This window comes from Ictalurus punctatus, chromosome 4, assembly GCF_001660625.3.
Source record: "Ictalurus punctatus breed USDA103 chromosome 4, Coco_2.0, whole genome shotgun sequence".
NCBI lineage: Eukaryota > Metazoa > Chordata > Actinopteri > Siluriformes > Ictaluridae > Ictalurus > Ictalurus punctatus.
Window position 1 is genome coordinate 20,203,739 of NC_071284.1, and position 19,782 is coordinate 20,223,520.

At 38.2% G+C, this 19,782-nt stretch overlaps 1 protein-coding gene across 5 annotated transcripts in view; it reads left to right on the forward strand.

The window, feature by feature from the left end:
* The window catches only part of aplp2 (amyloid beta (A4) precursor-like protein 2), a 97,290-nt gene that overhangs the window by 9,847 nt on the left and 67,661 nt on the right, over nucleotides 1-19,782 (forward strand). For all 5 annotated transcript variants that reach the window (XM_017466257.3, XM_017466260.3, XM_017466258.3 and 2 more), the window contains exons 2-4: nucleotides 10,660-10,833; nucleotides 11,867-11,996; nucleotides 18,114-18,226. In XM_017466257.3, coding sequence (XP_017321746.1) covers nucleotides 10,660-10,833; nucleotides 11,867-11,996; nucleotides 18,114-18,226 — 417 coding nt within the window. The remainder of the gene's footprint in view (nucleotides 1-10,659; nucleotides 10,834-11,866; nucleotides 11,997-18,113; nucleotides 18,227-19,782) is intronic.

The window sequence follows — 19,782 nt, forward strand, 5'->3', positions numbered from 1 at the left end:
TTTATTATAACTGGAGCAATCTATTTATTTGTAACAAGACCATGTTGCTCCTCACTCGCAATGTACATGTGGTGATGAACAGTGGGAGCGCAAGTAAGATCTGTGATGTCTAATTAAATCAGTACAATCGAAGTAAACATAAGACAATATGCCTAAAGACTGTGAGTAACAGAAACCATATGGTGCAGTGAAAGTGAGATCTTATTTTTCATTTAGGACTGTAGTTAATTATCAGTGCTTTTTTGGTGCAACCAGAAAAAAATAATGCATATATTGGACTAACAGTTGTGTTAATGTAAAGTTTTAGTAACACAGTTGCAGCCCTAGTGCACAGTTTGCCAATAGGGATGTAGCGAGTTTATCAATACCATGTACTCCTCATCTAATATATATTTTTTTGTTTTCTAAAAAATAAACCAGTTCAACACAGGTAACCACTCAAATGTCTGCTCTAGTAAATTTTGTTTTGACCATGTCATCACCAGTCATACCAACCAATTCCTACAATCAATGTGTTTATGACTAAATTACTACTGGAGCACAAAAATGTTTACAAGAGCACAAAGTTCTTCATAAGTCTAGCCTCTTAATTTTGCTCTCAAAGTGCACCAGATAGATGCATTTAACTTTAAAATGTACAAAATTTTCTTACAGGAGAGCATGCCCCGGACCTCCCTAAAGGGTCAGAGGTTCACCCACCATAGTCTCACAAAATCCTGTGGGAAACACTGCCACTGGTGGTGCAACAGTGTAGGATATTTGACCAATCTATACAAACTTGATGCCAAGCAATTCAGGAGAGTGCGACTTTCAATAAACATAGATGAACCTAGATTATGTGGGGCCCCCAGGGAAAATAAATGCGTGGGACCCTTCTGACAGATTCATGTTATTATTTACTTCTAAATAGACTGTTCCTTGCAGTTTTTCTTCTTGCACGTGAGGGCTAATTGCTTTAAAAATGTGAAAATTGGACAAAAAGTTGGATTTATCAAAAACTTGCCTCAGGTGTTATCACTGTTTGTAGAACTACCAGACCGATAAAATCTTAAACTTTTTGGCTATCTAACACAAGATTAGGCTAGTTTGGTGTCGCTAGCCAAGAAGAGGCACAACTAAGTTATCACTGTATGGTAGGGCTGCACGATTATGGCCAAAATGATAATCACAATTATTTTGATCAATATTGAGATCACGATTATTAATCATGATTATTCATTGAGTAATTATTGCACTTTCACATTTAAATAAACAGACCATTGCTTTCACCTCCATGTTGTGCTACATTCCTGCTAATGTACAAATCTTTGCATCAAATTAGACTGGTCCTTAAAGTGCATCATCTCATAGAGGCAAAATATAAATAAAATACTACCCAAAATATAGGATAAGTAAAAATAAAAATGCCATCAACCAAATGAAAATATGCTATCAAATATAACAATATGCAACCAAATGAAAACAATTCAGGCTTATGCAGAAAATTCAAAAACAGTGTTTACAGGAGGAGAGACGCAGCCAAGTCACCCAATAGAGTGGTGCAGGGATGACGCCATTTTGTACCGGAATGCATTTGTAGCATCATACTGGTTCCCTCGACAAAGACCCAATAGGATTTTCCCATAGGCTTTTGGATTATTGCAAAGTTTAGCAGATTGATGCAGTATATCAAATCTCCGCTCAAATGTTTAGAAGAATCAGCTATTTGAACTTTACTTTACCCCCTTTCACTGACCATTCCCTAACCTGAACAGACATTCTCAGAACCTTGTAATGAACATGTGGTTCAAATCCAGATTAACAATCAGAAATTACAGCTGTTTGATTGAAGCAGCTCCACCTAATTAGAATTGACATGTGGGGGCCATATTTTTGACAAATTTCAATATGTTTTTGATAGTTCTTGAGATTTGCACAAGAGAGTTTTGTGAAGGTTGGCCAAAAATCTTATTTAAATAAAAATTATTTATGCAAAAATATGTTTAAGTGGACAGTGACAAAAGTTCCAAAGCCAAACAAATTAAGAGGAAGAAATTTCACTGTTCTGATTATTTTCCAAGAGATATGCTTGCTTATGTGTACACAAATATGAATGTTGCCACCCAAGGCCTGTTTCCTGAAGCCGGTTTCGGTGGCTACCTAGATGAGTCTGGTTTGAGCAAACTTTGTTTTTTTGGTTTCAACAAGGTGGATTGGCATCTCCATGGTAACTTGCGCTACTCGGCTAACCTGCTCCGGAGCAGGTTTTATTCTGGGTAAGAGAACTCAAACCCAAATTGAACCAGTCAGCTGCAAGCAAAGTGCGAGAAATCTGATGCATGCAAGTTAATCCTTTTAGTGTTTGTAGCAGTGGCTTCACTGGAGAATCTTGTGGATCTCGGAGCGCAAATAATAAGGGCACTTCAAAGGGAAAGAACTTTTAGGGACAGATACAATCCCCTTGCATTTCCTTATGACCATTTTTACGAAAGATAACGATTTCTGGCAGATGGTATAGTTTATCTCTGCTGGCTTCTTGAGCTGCACATTCAAAATCTGACTTGAGAAAACCACACTCTTACTGTACTGCAAACTGCATGTATTGCTTTTCAGTTCTTTGCAAGTGCTACATATTTGCATGCGGTGGCATTATTCCACCGCATGCAAATTTTTATTTGTGCATTGCAAATAAAAAATTATTTACATTTATATGAAATGAAATTACATGAAATATGTTGTGGTTATACGTTTTCAACTTGTTTATTCTCATTGTGGGCCTATAAAAATAAACTTACGCATTTACAGAATCAGCAATTTTCCCTAGCTTTGGCAGACACAGCGGTTTTGCTTTTTGCGGTTAGTGTAGGTTTACACTAGAGATGCACCGATACTAAATTTCTCAGCCGATACCGATAACCGATTATTCAGTGATTTCGGCCGATACCGATAGTTCTGCCTTTTATGCCTTCTTTTAAATTAATAATAATTAATTCCACAATTCTGAAAGAAATGCCAATAAAAACTTTATTCTCTCCATTTCAACAAGTTGTTTCACAGTAAGTGGTCTCATAAACAGAAAACACATTACTCTAATTAACATTAACACATTAACTAAATTCTGAAGATTAAAGTAAGATTTCTTAACTTATTATCTATTTTATTAGGTTAAAATTGATCGACATGGGGTGTTCATATTGTTTACATTTGTCAACAATTTTGATAATTATTGAGGTTCACACTCTGCTTAGTAGTTAGATATCAACTTAGTGAAGATAGGCTTAAGATCCTAGTTCAAGTTTGCAAAAGTAGATATTGCATATTATGCAAGTTAGCAGAAAATCTAAGTGGGTGGAGCTAGATGGAGGCTTTTTGTGAAAACCCAAGGAATCAGTGGAAAAGGAAATTTTGTTTGTAGGACTCCTAGTTCTTGATAACCAAAAAGTTAAACCTGTACTATAGCGCCGATAGGCTGATGGGCCCCATCTTACTTGATTGAGTAGTGGGAGGGAGTACTATCTATTGACCAAGTGTCATGTCTGTAAGCCTTACGGTTTGGTCTGCATTTTGGTGCTGGCCAATGTGTCCGGCAATGATGAAGTTTACCGGACAAAGTGGAATGGAAAAAATCCGGTCATCTACGCGTAGTATATGCCATTATAGGAGCTGGGGCGTGGTCGAGCATCAGATGTGGATGGAGAGGAGGCAAAGATGCAATTCACAGACATACCCCAGTATGACAAAGCTATGCAACCTCTCGTTCCTTTCTCAGGGAACAGGGTTACATGCATAACCCAGACGTTCCCTTTCAAAGGGAACTCAACGTTGTTTGAGCTCCACGCTGTGGGAACGACGTGCTGAGGGTATGACCTGTATAAAAAGATCCGAGCCCAAGGGTCACTGCAAGACACTCGAGCCCTGGGTGGAATGTATAGCCAGGTTGTAATATCGATTGAATGTGTGTGGCATAGACCACCCCGCTGCAGCACACACATCCTATAAGAGTACCCCTTTGGACAAAGTCTTTGAGGAGGCAACACCCCTACTGGAATGAGCCCTTATGCCCAGAGGCGTAGCGAGACCGTGCGCTTCATAAGCGATAGAAATCGCTTCCACTATCCAATTTGAGATGCGCTGCTTTGACACAGCAGCACCTCTACTGTCGCCACCAAAGCAGACCAGCAACTCTCCGACTTACGCCACTGGCCGGAGTGGTGGATGCAAGTACAGAGAGCCCTTACTGGACACAGTAGGTGCAATTTCTCTTGTTCCGATGTGAGGAAAGGAGGAGGGCAGAAAACCTGCAACACTACTGGCTGGGCAGCAGACATAGGCACTTTCAGTACAGTTCAGATGATGCAGACCTAAAATTGGCTGCATACTTGGGGCTCTACAGTGCGACAATTTCACCCGCATCTGCGACTGAAAAGTACTTTGTGCGACTGAATAAATATTTAGTCGCACCGGTGCGAATGACCTGTTCGGAGATGTATAATACAATCGGAATAAAAACTACAGGAAGTCCAAAATGCATCTACACTGGGCAACAGTTACTTTCGCACTGTTTTTCATCACCTCAGTGAACCAAACAAGTGTGTAAATACTGCAAAGAAGCCATTATGATGACGAGTAACACCGAACATCATATGCTTCTCTGAACTCTCCGATCTCACAACCCGCCATCTTTTCACCAAAAATGACCTGAACCTGCGACTGTGACCTGCTCGTGTAGACACAGCGGCATCAGGCGGAGTAAATAAATAATAATACTAACGCTACAGGTGGGTTTAATTGAAAAAATTGTTTGTTAAATAATTCCTCACCAATCATAATCAAGAGTAGCAACTGTTCAGTCTGTAAACAAACAGTACACTGCCGTACTCCATTCACTAACTCTAATACACAGTGCATTCATGCTAACAGTTACCAATAAGAACAAACTCTTGAAAATAACTAATTTAGTGAGGAAAAATTATTGGTATTCCCACCCCCAATTTATTGGGCTGTCATTTCATATATGCTCTGGAAGGCACATAAAATTTTAAATTATCCAAACCAACCACTTTATCAATATTTCAACCCCCTTCCTTCTGGCCGTAGGTATAGACTACCCATGTGCATAAAGGCCAGCTATGGTAGGAGTTTTGTTTGCTATGGCTATACGAGCGTTAAACACATAGGTACTCAGCCACTCTCCTGATCAATACCTTTTGACAATGAGATTCTGTACATGCTTTGTAAGCTCTTTGTGGAGAGTGGTTTCAGAAACCTGAAACAAAAAAGACATCAAGAAAATCCTACAGAAAGGGCTGATCTTTATTTCTGGTTAATCAGAACCACTTAATTTAAGACGGGTGTAGAGCTGCAACAACTAATCAATAATAATCGATTATGAAAACCGTTGTCAACAAATCTTGTTATCGATTAGAGGGTCTGCACATGGCATAGGGCACGTTTACTCATTGCGGTACTTCTGTTCCAAAAACATGCATTGGAAATATGGCAGAGAGTACAGATCAAAGTTTTGTCCTAAATGACATACTACACACCATGCACTTACACTGTGCACTCTACAGTCTAGTGTAGGAATTTTAGAAGGGTAGTATTGTCTCAGTGGAACACTAGCGGTTTTTTACTACCCAGAAGTATAAGCAGTTTACCAGTCGATGGCACGAAATGTGATGCTGCTAGCTTCACCAGAATCCATGAAATGAATTTCTTCAGTTTACTGTTTGTCAACGATACGTTTAATGCCCAACATGTCCTCAGTCACCATCAGACAGAGGCGTAATCATCAAGTGATGACTGAAAAAGGACCCAAGTCTGCTAAGGCACGGGAGCATTTTATATTAAATGCCGCGAAGAATATTGTACCCTGCAAACTTTACAAAGCAGAGCTTGTGTGGCACAGAGGCACGACAATGATGCACAAGCACAAACTTATGCTTAGATCCAAAATGCTCTACTGTGTACAAGGGGTTGGGTAAATTGGTTTGAATTACTTAAAAGGTTTAATTCGTTTATTGTCGTTATATGCTGTATTTGCATGCTTGCAGTGTAAATTCTGTCATTTATTATAAGGGGAGTGATCTATTTGGGCACATTTTTTCATTTTTAAAATTATTTTGAGGACATCTAAATACATTATTTATTTTTATTTCTGTGGAGTCAATTTAAAAGGAGCAGAAAAAAAATCCCATTCTTGTACATAAATCTGATGATGCAATATAGCAAAAAGAGTAATAATCACTGCGTGTGAATACTTTCTGGAGACACTGTACATGTCTGATGTTAGCAAGTGGAATGTACAGAGAAAAATAAGAAAAAAGGCTGAATATGTTCACAAATAAAGATTTAATAGGCCTACAACAAAGTATCAAATGTAACACTTTACAATTGTTTCTAATAGTAACGATATGTGATAAAACTATCTGTGATCAAAAATGAGTGATAAAGGTCATTAATTAAAAGCACTGTTTTGTTTCCTGCTCTCCTGCACCATTTGATACAGATGCATTCTTCAGGATCTCATTCAAGATACAGTGAGGGAAAAAAGTATTTGATCCCCTGCTGATTTTGTACGTTTGCCCACTGACAAAGAAATGATCATTCTATAATTTTAATGGTAGATTTATTTGAACAGTGAGAGACAGAATAACAAAAAAAATAAATCCAGAAAAACACGTCAAAAATGTTATAAATTGATTTGCATTTTAATGGGGGAAATATGTATTTGATCCCTCTGCAAAACATGACTTAGTACTTGTGGCAAAACCCTTGTTGGCAATCACAGAGGTCAGACGTTTCTTGTAGTTGGCCACCAGGTTTGCACACATCTCAGGAGGGATTTTGTCCCAGCCCTCTTTGCAGATCTTCTCCAAGTCATTAAGGTTTCGAGACTGACATTTCGCAACTCGAACCTTCAGCTCCCTCCACAGATTTTCTATAGGATTAAGGTCTGGAGACTGGCTAGGCCACTCCAGGACCTTAATGTGCTTCTTCTTGAGCCACTCCTTTTGTTGCCTTGGCAGTGTGTTTTGGGTCATTGTCATGCTGGAATACCCATCCACGACCTATTTTCAATGCCCTGGCTGAGGGAAGGAGGTTCTCCCCCAAGATTTGACGGTACATGGCCCCGTTCATCGTCCCTTTGATGCGGTGAAGTTGTCCTGTCCCCTTAGCAGAAAAACACCCCCAAAGCATAATGTTTCCACCTCCATGTTTGACGGTGGGGATGGTGTTCTTGGGGTCATAGGCAGCATTCCTCCTCCTCCAAACATGGCGAGTTGAGTTGATGCCAAAGAGCTCCATTTTGGTCTCATCTGACCACAACACTTTTACCCAGTTGTCCTCTGAATCATTCAGCTGTTCATTGGCAAACTTCAGACGGGCATGTATGTGTGCTTTCTTGAGCAGGGGGACCTTGCGGGCGCTGCAGGATTTCAGTCCTTCACGGCGTAGTGTGTTCCCAATTGTTTTCTTGGTGACTATGGTCCCAGCTGCCTTGAGATCATTGGATCATTGACAAGATCCTCCTGTGTAGTTCTGGGCTGATTCCTCACTGTTCTCATGATCATTGCAACTCCACGAGGTGAGATCTTGCATGGAGCCCCAGGCCGAGGGAGATTGACAGTTCTTTTGTGTTTCTTCCATTTACGAATAATCGCACCAACTGTTGTCACCTTCTCACCAAGCTGCTTGGCAATGGTCCTGTAGCCCATTCCAGACTTGTGTAGGTCTACAATCTTGTCCCTGACATCCTTGGAGAGCTCTTTGGTCTTGGCCATGGTGGAGAATTTGGAATCTGATTGATTGATTGCTTCTGTGGACAGGTGTCTTTTATACAGGTAACAAGCTGAGATTAGGAGCACTCCCTTTAAGAGAGTGCTCCTAATCTCAGATCTGATTAAAAGACACCTGGGAGCCAGAAATCTTTCTGATTGAGAAAGATTTAAATATCAAATATTTATTTCCCTCATTAAAATACAAATCAATTTATAACATTTTTGACATGCGTTTTTCTGGATTTTCTTGTTGTTTTTCTGTCTCTCACTGTTCAAATAAATCTACCATTAAAATCATAGACTGATCATTTCTTTGTCAGTGGGCAAACTTACAAAATCAGCAGGGGATCAAATACTTTTTTCCCCTCACTGTATGTCTTGACAATGGCTTAATGGATCAACATGAAAGTTGAGATTGAGAATAATTATTGGGACAGAACCCCCAGGGTCTCCCAAAAATTTCATGCCATTTGATCACTAGGGGGCATTAAAACTTGACAACGTATGTTTCTCCCCTTTTTTTCTGCAACCATTTGGATTAAATTCACAGTCATGGTGACATGATTCAGCAGAATGTCAGAAATCAGATATCAATGCAAACATTTTTCATCCACCATTTCTAAATTTCTGCCATTGTGAAAACAGGAAGTTTGACTGTATCTCAGCAGTGCTTTCTCACACATTGAGCTCTAAAACCTGATATTTTAACAAATGGCTCGCCTCATTTGGTTTGTACAAAAATGTGCTTTTTTATTATGAATTTCTATACTTTTTTTTTTTTACTAATGTAGTGTGTACATTATAGGCATAAAACATATTAACTATATGTACCCCCAGTAAACACTGCACTTAAAAAGGAAAATAAGAGTAAAAAGAAGTCCAGCTATACCATAATTGTACAGTTAAGGTAACAATAAAACTTTTATATTAATGAAGAATCCCTTTATAAACATTGAAAAGATTTCAGTCAGTAAAATAATCAATAAAGCTTTCAAGACTGCATGACCTAAAATCATGATGTCTTTGTCATGTGATTTTTTGGATACTGCCAATTTGAAGTGATTGATTTGAAGTATTGCTTTTGAAATCTGCAATGTAATATGTAGTGTAGGCTGTGATTCTGAAATAGCCCCAAAAACTGTGAGGTCATATCTCTGCAGTGCTGCATTGTGTCGACAAAAAATTTGAAAACTATGTTGAGGACTATGTTATGTCCTGAGGGAGAACAAAACTTTGTGGTTTAACCCTTAGCGGTCGGCTCTCTCGCCTGCGGGAGAAAATAGAATGTTCGCACTTCCGCATCAAAATCTCTGCGAGTTTTTGTCCTACAAACATAAAACTGACATCCCCATAAATCTTGAACAGTCTACTTTCCAAATGTATATATAAAAACTACACATATTTTTAGAGCTTTGTGAGGAGAATAAAATGAACAGCATGCACGTTTCAGTCTCTGAGTCAGAAAACAGCTCTTGATGTCCCACCCATTAGCAATGAGAGCTGTTCATATGATAACATTATGGTAAATCGGCGGTCGTTATTGGGTAATTACGAGGCAAGAAAACGTGTGACAATGCCCAAATTTACTCATAAACAAGAGCACGTTACCCGAAAAGCAGGCACTTCTCCGGGGAAACACAGTGCCTGGCGCTCATTTTACCCAAAAATCAGGACAGTGAGGACGAACGTTGCCATTTCGAACTTTGACTTGATCCGGCAGAGGATGTTTGTGATGAGTAAGTTTTATTGATTAGCTTTTGTCATGGAATGATTATGGTTAAATGCTTAGCACTGCAATTCATGATGCACGCAAGCTGCAGCTAAACATTTCTAAAGCCTTTCATAGTACATACATTTCAGAGTTGAGTGAATTATTTTGCCTCCGTCAACTATGCATACCATATCTATCACTTTTCTAGATAAAACATATGTAAAGCATGTTGCTTTGCTAAAACTTCAGTCTACGTAACAGATTAGAAAAACGCATAGCAGCCAGGAAGGCAAACTAATTACCCATAAGCTATAGATAAAGTTTTTCATTCATAGTCTTTGCTCCCAAACAAAAACCCCATGGAAGTGCAAAGCATGTGATGTCTTCCTTTGCCTTCAAAAAGACAGAAACTGTTTTGAAGCTTGCATCCTGATCAGGACTGACAATTCATTGTAGTATTCCATGGCATGTTTGGGGTTGAACACAGTATTTTCAATAAACTGTAAAAAGGATTTTATTGTCTCTTCTTTTCTTACAATTCACATTGACCGGATGGGTGTGGGTTGTGGGAGATACAATGACATCCCAGATGGGCAATTACCTTTGACAGTGGGGAGGGGAACTAGTACAGGTGTTGACACCTATCTCATCAATATTCATTGTGTAAGCCACTGGCTTTGAAAAAAATAGTGTCACTTCAAAGTTCTACAACTTTTGTTGTCAGACCACATGACATTTCTGCATGATTTAATCACCTATGTGTAGCCAACACCTATGTTTTTAAGGTTCAGAGCTCAAAATCCTGTCAAAAATGTTTATAATGTGTTTATCACAGTATCTCAAACACCACTGAAAATAGGTTTTTGAAAAGTGTAAATTTACAGTTGATTTAAACTAAACCTATATTCATGACATTCTTACTGCTCTCAAATTACTGTTGGTGAGTTTGTAGTAAATATAAGCACATATAGCATTTTTGGATGAATGTTTTTTAGATAGGTGACATTAAAATGTAAAGGCATGTCAGACTGCCTCAAAAGTGTCTGAAAGGCCTCAGACTGTAGAGTGTTAAAGGCTAATATGCTTGATCAGACCTTTTCTCTATCTAAAGAGTAATGTTTAGAGAGACATGATTTTGTGTTAACCGATCTCTATATTTGTTTTCTCAATCTCTCTTGCTCTGCATAGGTGTTAGCAGCCAACCCAGGGACCGGCTTTGCAGTGGCAGAGCCACAGGTGGCCATGTACTGTGGGAAACTCAACATGCATGTCAACATACAGACAGGCCACTGGGAGCGGGACCCTTCCGGAACCAAGAGCTGCATTAGAAACAAGGAGGGTGTGCTGGAATACTGTCAGGAGGTGAGAGAGTTATTCAATCTTAATGCTCAGTAGAAATACTACTATAGCATTGAGTGCTGGTAAAAGCCTTCAGTTATACACTTGTGTTTTTTGTCATGATCTGCTCTCATTACTTGTCTAAACTTATTCTTAGTTATAATTATTATTTGTTAAGCATATAGATTCTCTGGAGCTGTCGCACCAGTTTTGTACAATTTTTTTTTTTTTTTTTTTATCTGTCTGTTACAATTATAGGCAAGGATACAGTCACTGACAATACAGAGGCTTCTTCCTCTCTCTCTCTCTCTCTCTCTCTCTCTGTACCCTATAGTGCCCTTACACCACAGCACCATTGAATTTTCATGTCTTATTAGTCAGAAGGTGTGGATTAATTTTCTATAACAGCATGGCTCAAACAGTAAATCCAGGAGTAATGTGAATGATAGGTTTATAATGTGAATAATGTGAGTTTGTTATGTTAATTGTTATATCATTTATTTTAAGGCACTTTGTAACAGTCATACTGCTTTGTAGTCGTCTGGAACAGGAGAGTCTTCAGGACAGAGGAGTTTATGCTGTCTGGTTTCTCTGTAAAATGGGAAGCTGCATTTTCTTGTGTCATTTACTTCAAGAGAAGAGGAGATGCTAGTGAGGGATCGACTGTTTATTTTTGCTGTAACGTAGGTGATAACAGAAACCAACTCGCCTCGTAGATGTTCCACCACATTAAATGTAATCACGCTTGTAATTTAAAAAAAATTGTAATTGTATAAATGATATAACACCCCACAATGCACTCTTATACAAAAACAATACACGTAAAGGTGGTAACGGTAACTCTGCTGCGTGTATCACACCATCCCCGTGTGTATTATAAAAATAATAAGAAAAGTATAACAGCACAGCTTGTCTTTGTTTTCATTTTATTCTGCTTATTTTATTTTTTATAGTATCGTGTTCTATTTCTTCTTTAACCAGGGTGTGTCTAGATATTGTTAGGCATGCCTCATTGACTGCTGCTGATGTTAAAATGTTTCTCTCACCTTTCTGATAGATGTACCCTAAACTGGAAATCACAAATGTTCTGGAAGCCAACCAACCAGTCAAGATTGAGAACTGGTGCAGGAAAGGAAAGAAACAGTGCAACCCTCAAGCTCACACTGTGGTCCCGTATAAATGCTTGGGTGAGCCATAACTATATAATATTAGCTTAGTCAAGAAGTTAAATTAAGTTACAATGCAGACTGTCTTTGAAGACAACACATCTAAAAACTATAAATGACAATTCAAACAGGGCAAGCAATGTCAGCCCAGTAGTGTTCAGAGATCCTCATACAATAAAACAGACCATTAACCCTTGTGTCCCCTTATGGACATTTTTGTCTTTCATTTTTATCACTTTGTCTGTGTTAATGCAAGCAGCATATATTTTGCAAAAGGTGTGTATTTTTATTGGAATTTTAATATTTCACCCTCATTTGCTTTCATGAATCCATTTTAAACTAGATACACAAAATGGTTACTCTCAGGACCTTAAGGACAAAAATGTGAATTCAAACTGCAATATTTAATCCCTGTTACGTTTAAGCATAAAATCATGCATTCTGTGTTAATAGGCTTTTATTTTGTTTATAATGTTTCAAAACATTGATTTTTATTTTATTTTTTTTTTTATTCTGAAATGTGTACTATTTTCTCAGGTTTAGTCTATGGGGAAAATACAGGTGCATCTCAAAAACCTTTAATATCGTTGAAAACTTCATTTTTTCCCGTAATTCAAAAAGTGGAACTTTCATATATTTTAGATTCATTATACATAAAGTGAAATATTTCAATTCTTTTTTTTTTTTTTTTTGCTTTGTTTTAATCTTGATGATTAAGGCATACAGCTCATGGAAATCAAAAATCCAGTATCTCCAAATATTAGAATGAAGAATTTATAATACAGAAATGTAGACCTGAGAAGATCTGTAATCAGCTAATTAACTGATGATTTGGGGTACCATGTCATCTGCTGGTGTTGGTCCACTTTGTTTTCTCAAGTCGAGAGTCAATGGAGCCATCTACCAGGAAATTTTAAGAGCACTTCATGCTTCCATCTGCTGGCAAGCTTTATGGAGATGCTGATTTCCTTTCCAGCAGGACTTGGCACCTGCCCACAGTGCCAAAACTACTAGTAACTGGCTTGCTGACCATGGTATTACTATGCTTGATTGGCCAGCCAACTTGCCTGTCCTGAACCCCAAAGAGAATCTATGAGAGGAACCAGATCCAACAATACAGACCAGCTGAAGGCCGCTATCAAAGCAACATATCTATCTATCTACGTATCTATCTCTCTATCTATCTATTAGGGGACTAAGCACCAAAATTAGTGTTCTTCCTGTTGATCATCTTGGATTTTGTCACTATTCAGGGCTCTACAGTGCAACCATTTCACTCGCATTTGCCACTGAAAAGTACTTTGTGCAACTGTGAAAAAAATATTTAGGCGCACCAGTGTGAGTGACCTGTTTGAGGTTGTATAATACAATCAGAATAAAAACTACAGGAAGTACAAAATGCGTAACAGTTACTTTTGCACTGTTTTTCATCATCTCAGTCAACCAAACAAGTGTGCAAATACTGCAAAGAAGCCATTATGATGACAAGATTAACACTGTAATCATCTTCTCTCAACTTGCCGATCTCATAAACCACCATCTTTTATTGATCGTGTGGACACAGCGGCATAGGGTGGAGTAAATGAATAATAATGCTAACGCCACAAGGTGGGTTTAATTCAAACTTTATTAAATAATTCCTCACCAATCATGATCAAGAGTACAACTATTCAGTCTGCAAACATACAGTACGCTGCCGCTCTCTCTTCACCAACACTAATAGATAGATTATTAGATCTTGCCAGATATCACTAGAAAAAACAACTCCAGTTTTCATGTTATGATTTAACCCCCCCAAAAAATGCAATATTATCAGCAGACATGGCAACACTGTACTGGGGAAGCCCATCTAAAACTGATAAACAAACAAACAAAAAAACCTAATAAAATGTAAAGACAGAAAATGTGCTTAGTTATAAATAAATCATTTAATATAAAAAAGACATTATAATAAATTCATAAAATATAAATAAGATGAGAAATGAAATAATGTTTAATTACGATGGGTTGCACTTAATTTCAGTTTGAATATCTTCATATCTTCTAAGGCTATTTCCTTATAAGGCTATTAGCCTTTTTTTCCCCCTAATGTGGATGATTTTTATATTAGTCTACTTTTAATTAGGACTCTTTATTGTTTAAGATATTTAAAAATAAATAATTTATGCTTGTTTATTTATCAGTTAACCAACAGTATTTGTCATTGCTATTATTTTAATTCAATTAAAAGTGACCATAAGCAGAGAGCTTACATTTAACTGTTTAGACCTCCTGATTAAAGCTTAAACCAAAAAAAGATTGGTATCTGGATCAGTTTTGGTTGATCAAGATGCCAAGAAATCGGTATCGGCTATAAAAGTCCTGATCGGAGCATCTCTAATGAGCACATTAAACTAAAGAGCTTTGCATCTGGTCTGTAAATGAACTCACCCAATCACATCCTATATGAGATTATTCAGATATATTGCATCCGGAAAGTATTCACAGCGCTTCACTTTTCCCACATTTTGTTATGTTACAGCCTTATTCCAAAATGGATTAAATTCATTATTTTCCTCAAAATTCTACAAACAATACCCCATAATGACAACATGAAAGAAGTTTGTTTGAAATCTTTGCAAATTTATTAAAAATGAAAAACAAAAAAAGCACATGTACATAAGTATTCACAGCCTTTGCCATGGCACTCAAAATTGAGCTCAGGTGCATCCCGTTTCCACTGATCATCCTTGAGATGTTTCTACAACTTGACTGGAGTCCACCTGTGGTAAATTCAGTTGATTTGGACATGATTTGGAAAGGCTCACACCTGTCTATATAAGGTTCCACAGTTAACAATGCATGTCAAAGCACAAACCAAGCCATGAAGTCCAAGGAATTGTCTGTAGACCTCTGAGACAGGATTGTATCGAGGCACAGATCTGGGGAAGGGTACAGAAACATTTCTGCAGCATTGAAGGTCCCAATGAGCACAGTGGCCTCCATCATCTGTAAATGGAAGAAGTCTGGAACCACCAGGACTCTTCCTAGAGCTGGCCGCCGGGCCAAACTGAGCGATCGGGGGAGAAGGGCCTTAGTCGGGGAGGTGACCAAAAACCCGATGGTCACTCTGACAGAGCTCCAGTGTGTCTCTGTGGAGAGAGGAGAACCTTCCAGAAGAACAACCATCTCTGCAGAACTCCATCAATTAGGCCTGAATGGTAGAGTGGCCAGATGGAAGCCACTCCTCAGTAAAAGGCACATGACAGCCCACCTGTAGTTTGCCAAAAGGCACCTGAAGGACTCTCAGACCAAAAATTGAACAAAGATTGAACTCTTTGGCCTGAATGGCAAGCGTCATGTCTGGAGGAAACCAGGCACCACTCATCACCTGGCCAATACCATCCCTACATTGAAGCATGGTGGTGGCAGCATCATGCTGTGGTGATGTTTTTCAGTGGCAGGAACTGGGAGACTAGTCAGGATCGAGGAAAAGATGAATGCAGCAATGTACAGAGACATCCTTGTTGAAAACCTGCTCCAGAGCGCTCTGGATCTCAGACTGGGGCGAAGGTTCATCTTCCAACAGGACAACAACCCTAAGCACACAGCCAAGATAACAAAGGAGTGGCTACAGGACAACTCTGTGAATGTCTTTGAGTGGCCCAGCCAGAGCCCAGACTTGAACCCAATTGAACATCTCTAGAGAGCTCTGAAAATGGCTGTGCAACAATGGAGATTGGGAGAAACTGCCCCAAAATAGGTGTGCTAAACTTGTAGCATCATTCTCAAAAAGACTTGAGGCTGAAACTGGTGCCAAAGGTGCTTCAACAAAGTATTGAGCAAAGGCTGTGAATACTTATGTAAATGTGCTTTTTTTGTTTTTTATTTCTAATAAATTTGCAGAGATTTCAAGCAAACTTCTTTCATGTTGTCATTATGGGGAGTTGTTTGTAGAATTTTGAGGAAAATAATGAATTTAATACATTTTGGAATAAGGCTGTAACATAACAAAATGTGGGAAAAGTGAAGCGCTGTGAATACTTTCCGGATGCACCGTATATACACATTATATGCAGAGCGATTTGAGAATTGGCTTTGGAGAATTTGGAAAATGGCTAATAATGTCACTTTAAATATATTTAAGAGTAGCAGACTTCAAAGACTGAACATGGTGAAACAGGTTAACGGTGGTTGTTTTTTTACATACTCAACTGAAAATATTAAATTTAGTTTATCAGAAAGTAAATTTTGTCATGCCTCACACTATGTTCCTAAATTCTGTCATAATTGTCAAGCTCAAGTTTTCTCATGCCTACTTCTGCATTATATTGTTTCACATTAACGTTACCATCTCTTTAAAAAAACTAACTCAACATTAACTGTGCTCCTAAATTTTTGAGTGTGCTCCTAATTTTTTGTAATTAGCAGCACAAGTGCTCCTAAAAGAAACTGTTACCGTAGAGCCTACCTATTCCCCCTACAAATTATGTTCAATCAACACCAAATTTGGTACATGACCATCATCAGAGTAAGCCTCATAAAAGTTATCAAAAGAATTGTGGATTTGCAACCAAGTATTAAAAATGACAATTTAATTTATGATTATTAGTTTGTCTAATTACTTTTGGTCCCTGAAATAGATAATACTTATTAATACCAGCACATATAATAGGTGCTGTAATTCCTTCACCGTTCACCTGATTTGGATGCAACTATCTTCAAATTAAAGCTGATAGTATGCAATTTGAGCTCTTGTTCATGTTTAATTTAAACTCCAATATACTGCAGTATACATATTTATGATTGTGACTGTGTATGTATGTGTATATATATTATTCTGAAATTGTTCCACAAATTGTAGAAGCACTTTTTTGCAGATTGGTGAACCTCTGCCCATCTATACTTCTGAAAGACTCTTTTTATACCAGTCATGTTACTGACCTGTTGCCAATTAACCTCCAGCTGTTTCTTTTTAGTAGCAATTACTTTTGCAGCCTTTTGTTGCCCCATCCCAACTTTTTTGAGATGTGTTGCGGGCATCAAATTCAAAATTACCTTATTTTTCTTAAAATGATACATTTACTCAGTTTAAACATTTGATATGTTTTCTATGTTCTATTGTGAATAACATATGGGTTTATAAGATTTGTAAATCATTGCATTCTGTTTTTATTTACATTTTACACAGTGTCCCAACCTTTTTGAATTGGGGCTGTATTTCACACTTGTATCCTTGTAATCCTTGTATTATGGATCCTAATTGGTGTGATGGCGCATCTAATTACCCCTTTTCGACAATGCTAAATTCTGGTGACATATCAAGTAGACAGTTTTTACTTTCACCACTGTAAAGGCTTTTGTGGTTGCTGGGCAGTGGTTTCCTAAACATAGTTTGCTCACTGACAGTACACATTAGGAGTTGGTGTTAACTAGCTACATAGCTTAACAGCAGGTATATGTGATGCAGCCAGAAACAGTTATCTGCAAAAGTAACCTATTTTCATAACTGTAATTGGCCAGAATTAATGTTTTTCTTGGCTTACTCCCCACCCATACAGTTGAACGCCACCAATTAAATATGCAACGGTATTCAAATCTAACCAACCACAGATATTTCATTACTGTTATTTTTATTTTAAGTGTGTTGTGATCTTTGAAACTTCAAATTCCTTGGCGATTGACTGGTAAATTGCGATCGACAAGTTGACGACCACTGTTATAAACAGTTGCTCTCTCACTGGTCTCTCTTATTTTCTCTCTCGAAGTTAATAAGAAAAAAATGCATCTTGTCATGTTAGCAAGAAACTACAATATGTAAACTCATAAGAGATAATGCAATACCAGTCCATGCTGATACTTTGCACACAAACAAGGGTTCCTGTCTTAGTGCCACTGAGAATACATACTTCCTTACTAATTGTCATAATAATGATATGATATTAAAAGTCCTCACAATAATCAAGTTTGCACAAAATAATTTGTTTTTATAAAAATGCCTTTAAAAATTATAAGAGCCCGGATATTTTCTTTTACTGTAGTTTAGTTGTCACCATAGCATTTATTAGAAACAGTATAATCATTGTTAATAATCCTTTTAAATAAAGTAAAACTAATGTGCTTGTGTGTGTTTGCATGTGAATGGTTATATATTTACAGTTGGAGAGTTTGTGAGTGATGTGCTCCTTGTCCCAGCAAAGTGTCATTTCTTCCATAAGGAGCGCATGGACATGTGTCTCAGTCATCAGCAATGGCAGGGAGAAGCAAAGGAGGTAAGCCGAGGTGTTACGATACGAGACTGGGAAAGGAAGTAAGTGCAGGATCAAAATCTTTATTAACAACTGCGGTCAGCGTAAAAGAAAACGGGAACCAAGGTCTAAACAAGAACTCGAACTGAGTCATGAAACATGAAACCTAGAACAAGACTTGGAACCGCTACTGCTTGTCACAATTACCCACTTAAACAAATACTCATCTGTTGCTTAACTATGGCATGAAACAAGAAAGTAGACATGGCAATCATTAAACTAGGACTATGGCATGAAACAAGAAACTAGACATGGCAATCATTTAACTAAGTCCATGGCATGAAACACGAAACCAGAGCATAACATGGAAACATTACCGCCTGGCACCGTTACCCCAATCGGTATATAATACTGCACGAAGTGCGCAGCAGTAACAACTGTGATTACCTTGAGTGCTGACAGCTGGTACCAATCATTAAACTCCCTCGAAAATCAACCAATGACTGAACAGGGTGGAAAACAAACAGAAACAAACGCACATGTTCTTTGTAAACAAAGCCTCTATATAACGCGCGAGCATGTGCTCGCTCTGGTTCGCTCTGCAGCTCTCCGTGCACATCATCGCCGCAGTGCCATCTGCCGGCGAGATTTTTACATGAGGAATGTTTTTGGGCATTGGACTTGGATATGGTTTTGAATGGTTTATTTCTTTTAACACTCTGTATCGTTCTTCCTCTCCAAATAACAGACGCTAAAATCCTCACATTTCCACATGATAATCAGATTAGCTACCAAGTGTAATACTGTTAATTCCCAGTCCCTTCTCACTTTACAGGCCTCTCAAACACAGCCAAAACACACATATATACAACGTACAAACCAGCGCTGGCTACAAAATCCAATGTTACTACTACAGGAATAATTCTAGCGTGTTTTCCATGTTTGGACCATGTGGGGTGGCCTCTGATATGGCAGAATGGATGGAGCAGTATGCTCAGCAGCAAGATCAGTGCCTTGTAGTTGCATTAAAAAACTGACAAAATGATGTGTAGTTACTGAACTGTTTGTAGATACATTCACACAAACAGTCCCCTTTGAAAGTATTGGATCTGCATGGCCAATTCATTTGTTTTTTGCTATGCACTGAAGACATTTGTGTTTGAGAAACTACTGGATTACTAACAATCAGACATTGAACAGGTCAGCCAAGGAAAACAACAGCAGATGATGACAAACATGATGACAGATGACAGAGCTGTGAAGCAAAACCCAAAAACAACAGTTAGTGACATCACCAAAAACCTCTGCAGGGCAGGGTATCACTATCCAAGGTATCACAATCCACAGTTTGAAGAAGCCTTCGAGAGCAGAAATATAGAGGCCATACCACATGATGCAAGCCACTCATCACAAGTATGAGTCAGAAGGCCAGATGAGCCACAAAAGTTCTAGATCCAAGATTAACCTCTACCAGGTTTTACATAGAAGTGCATAATTGGGAGGAATTTCAACATGCAGCAAGACAATGACCCAAAACATACTGGCAACACTACAAAGGACAGGGGGAAAACGTGGAAGGT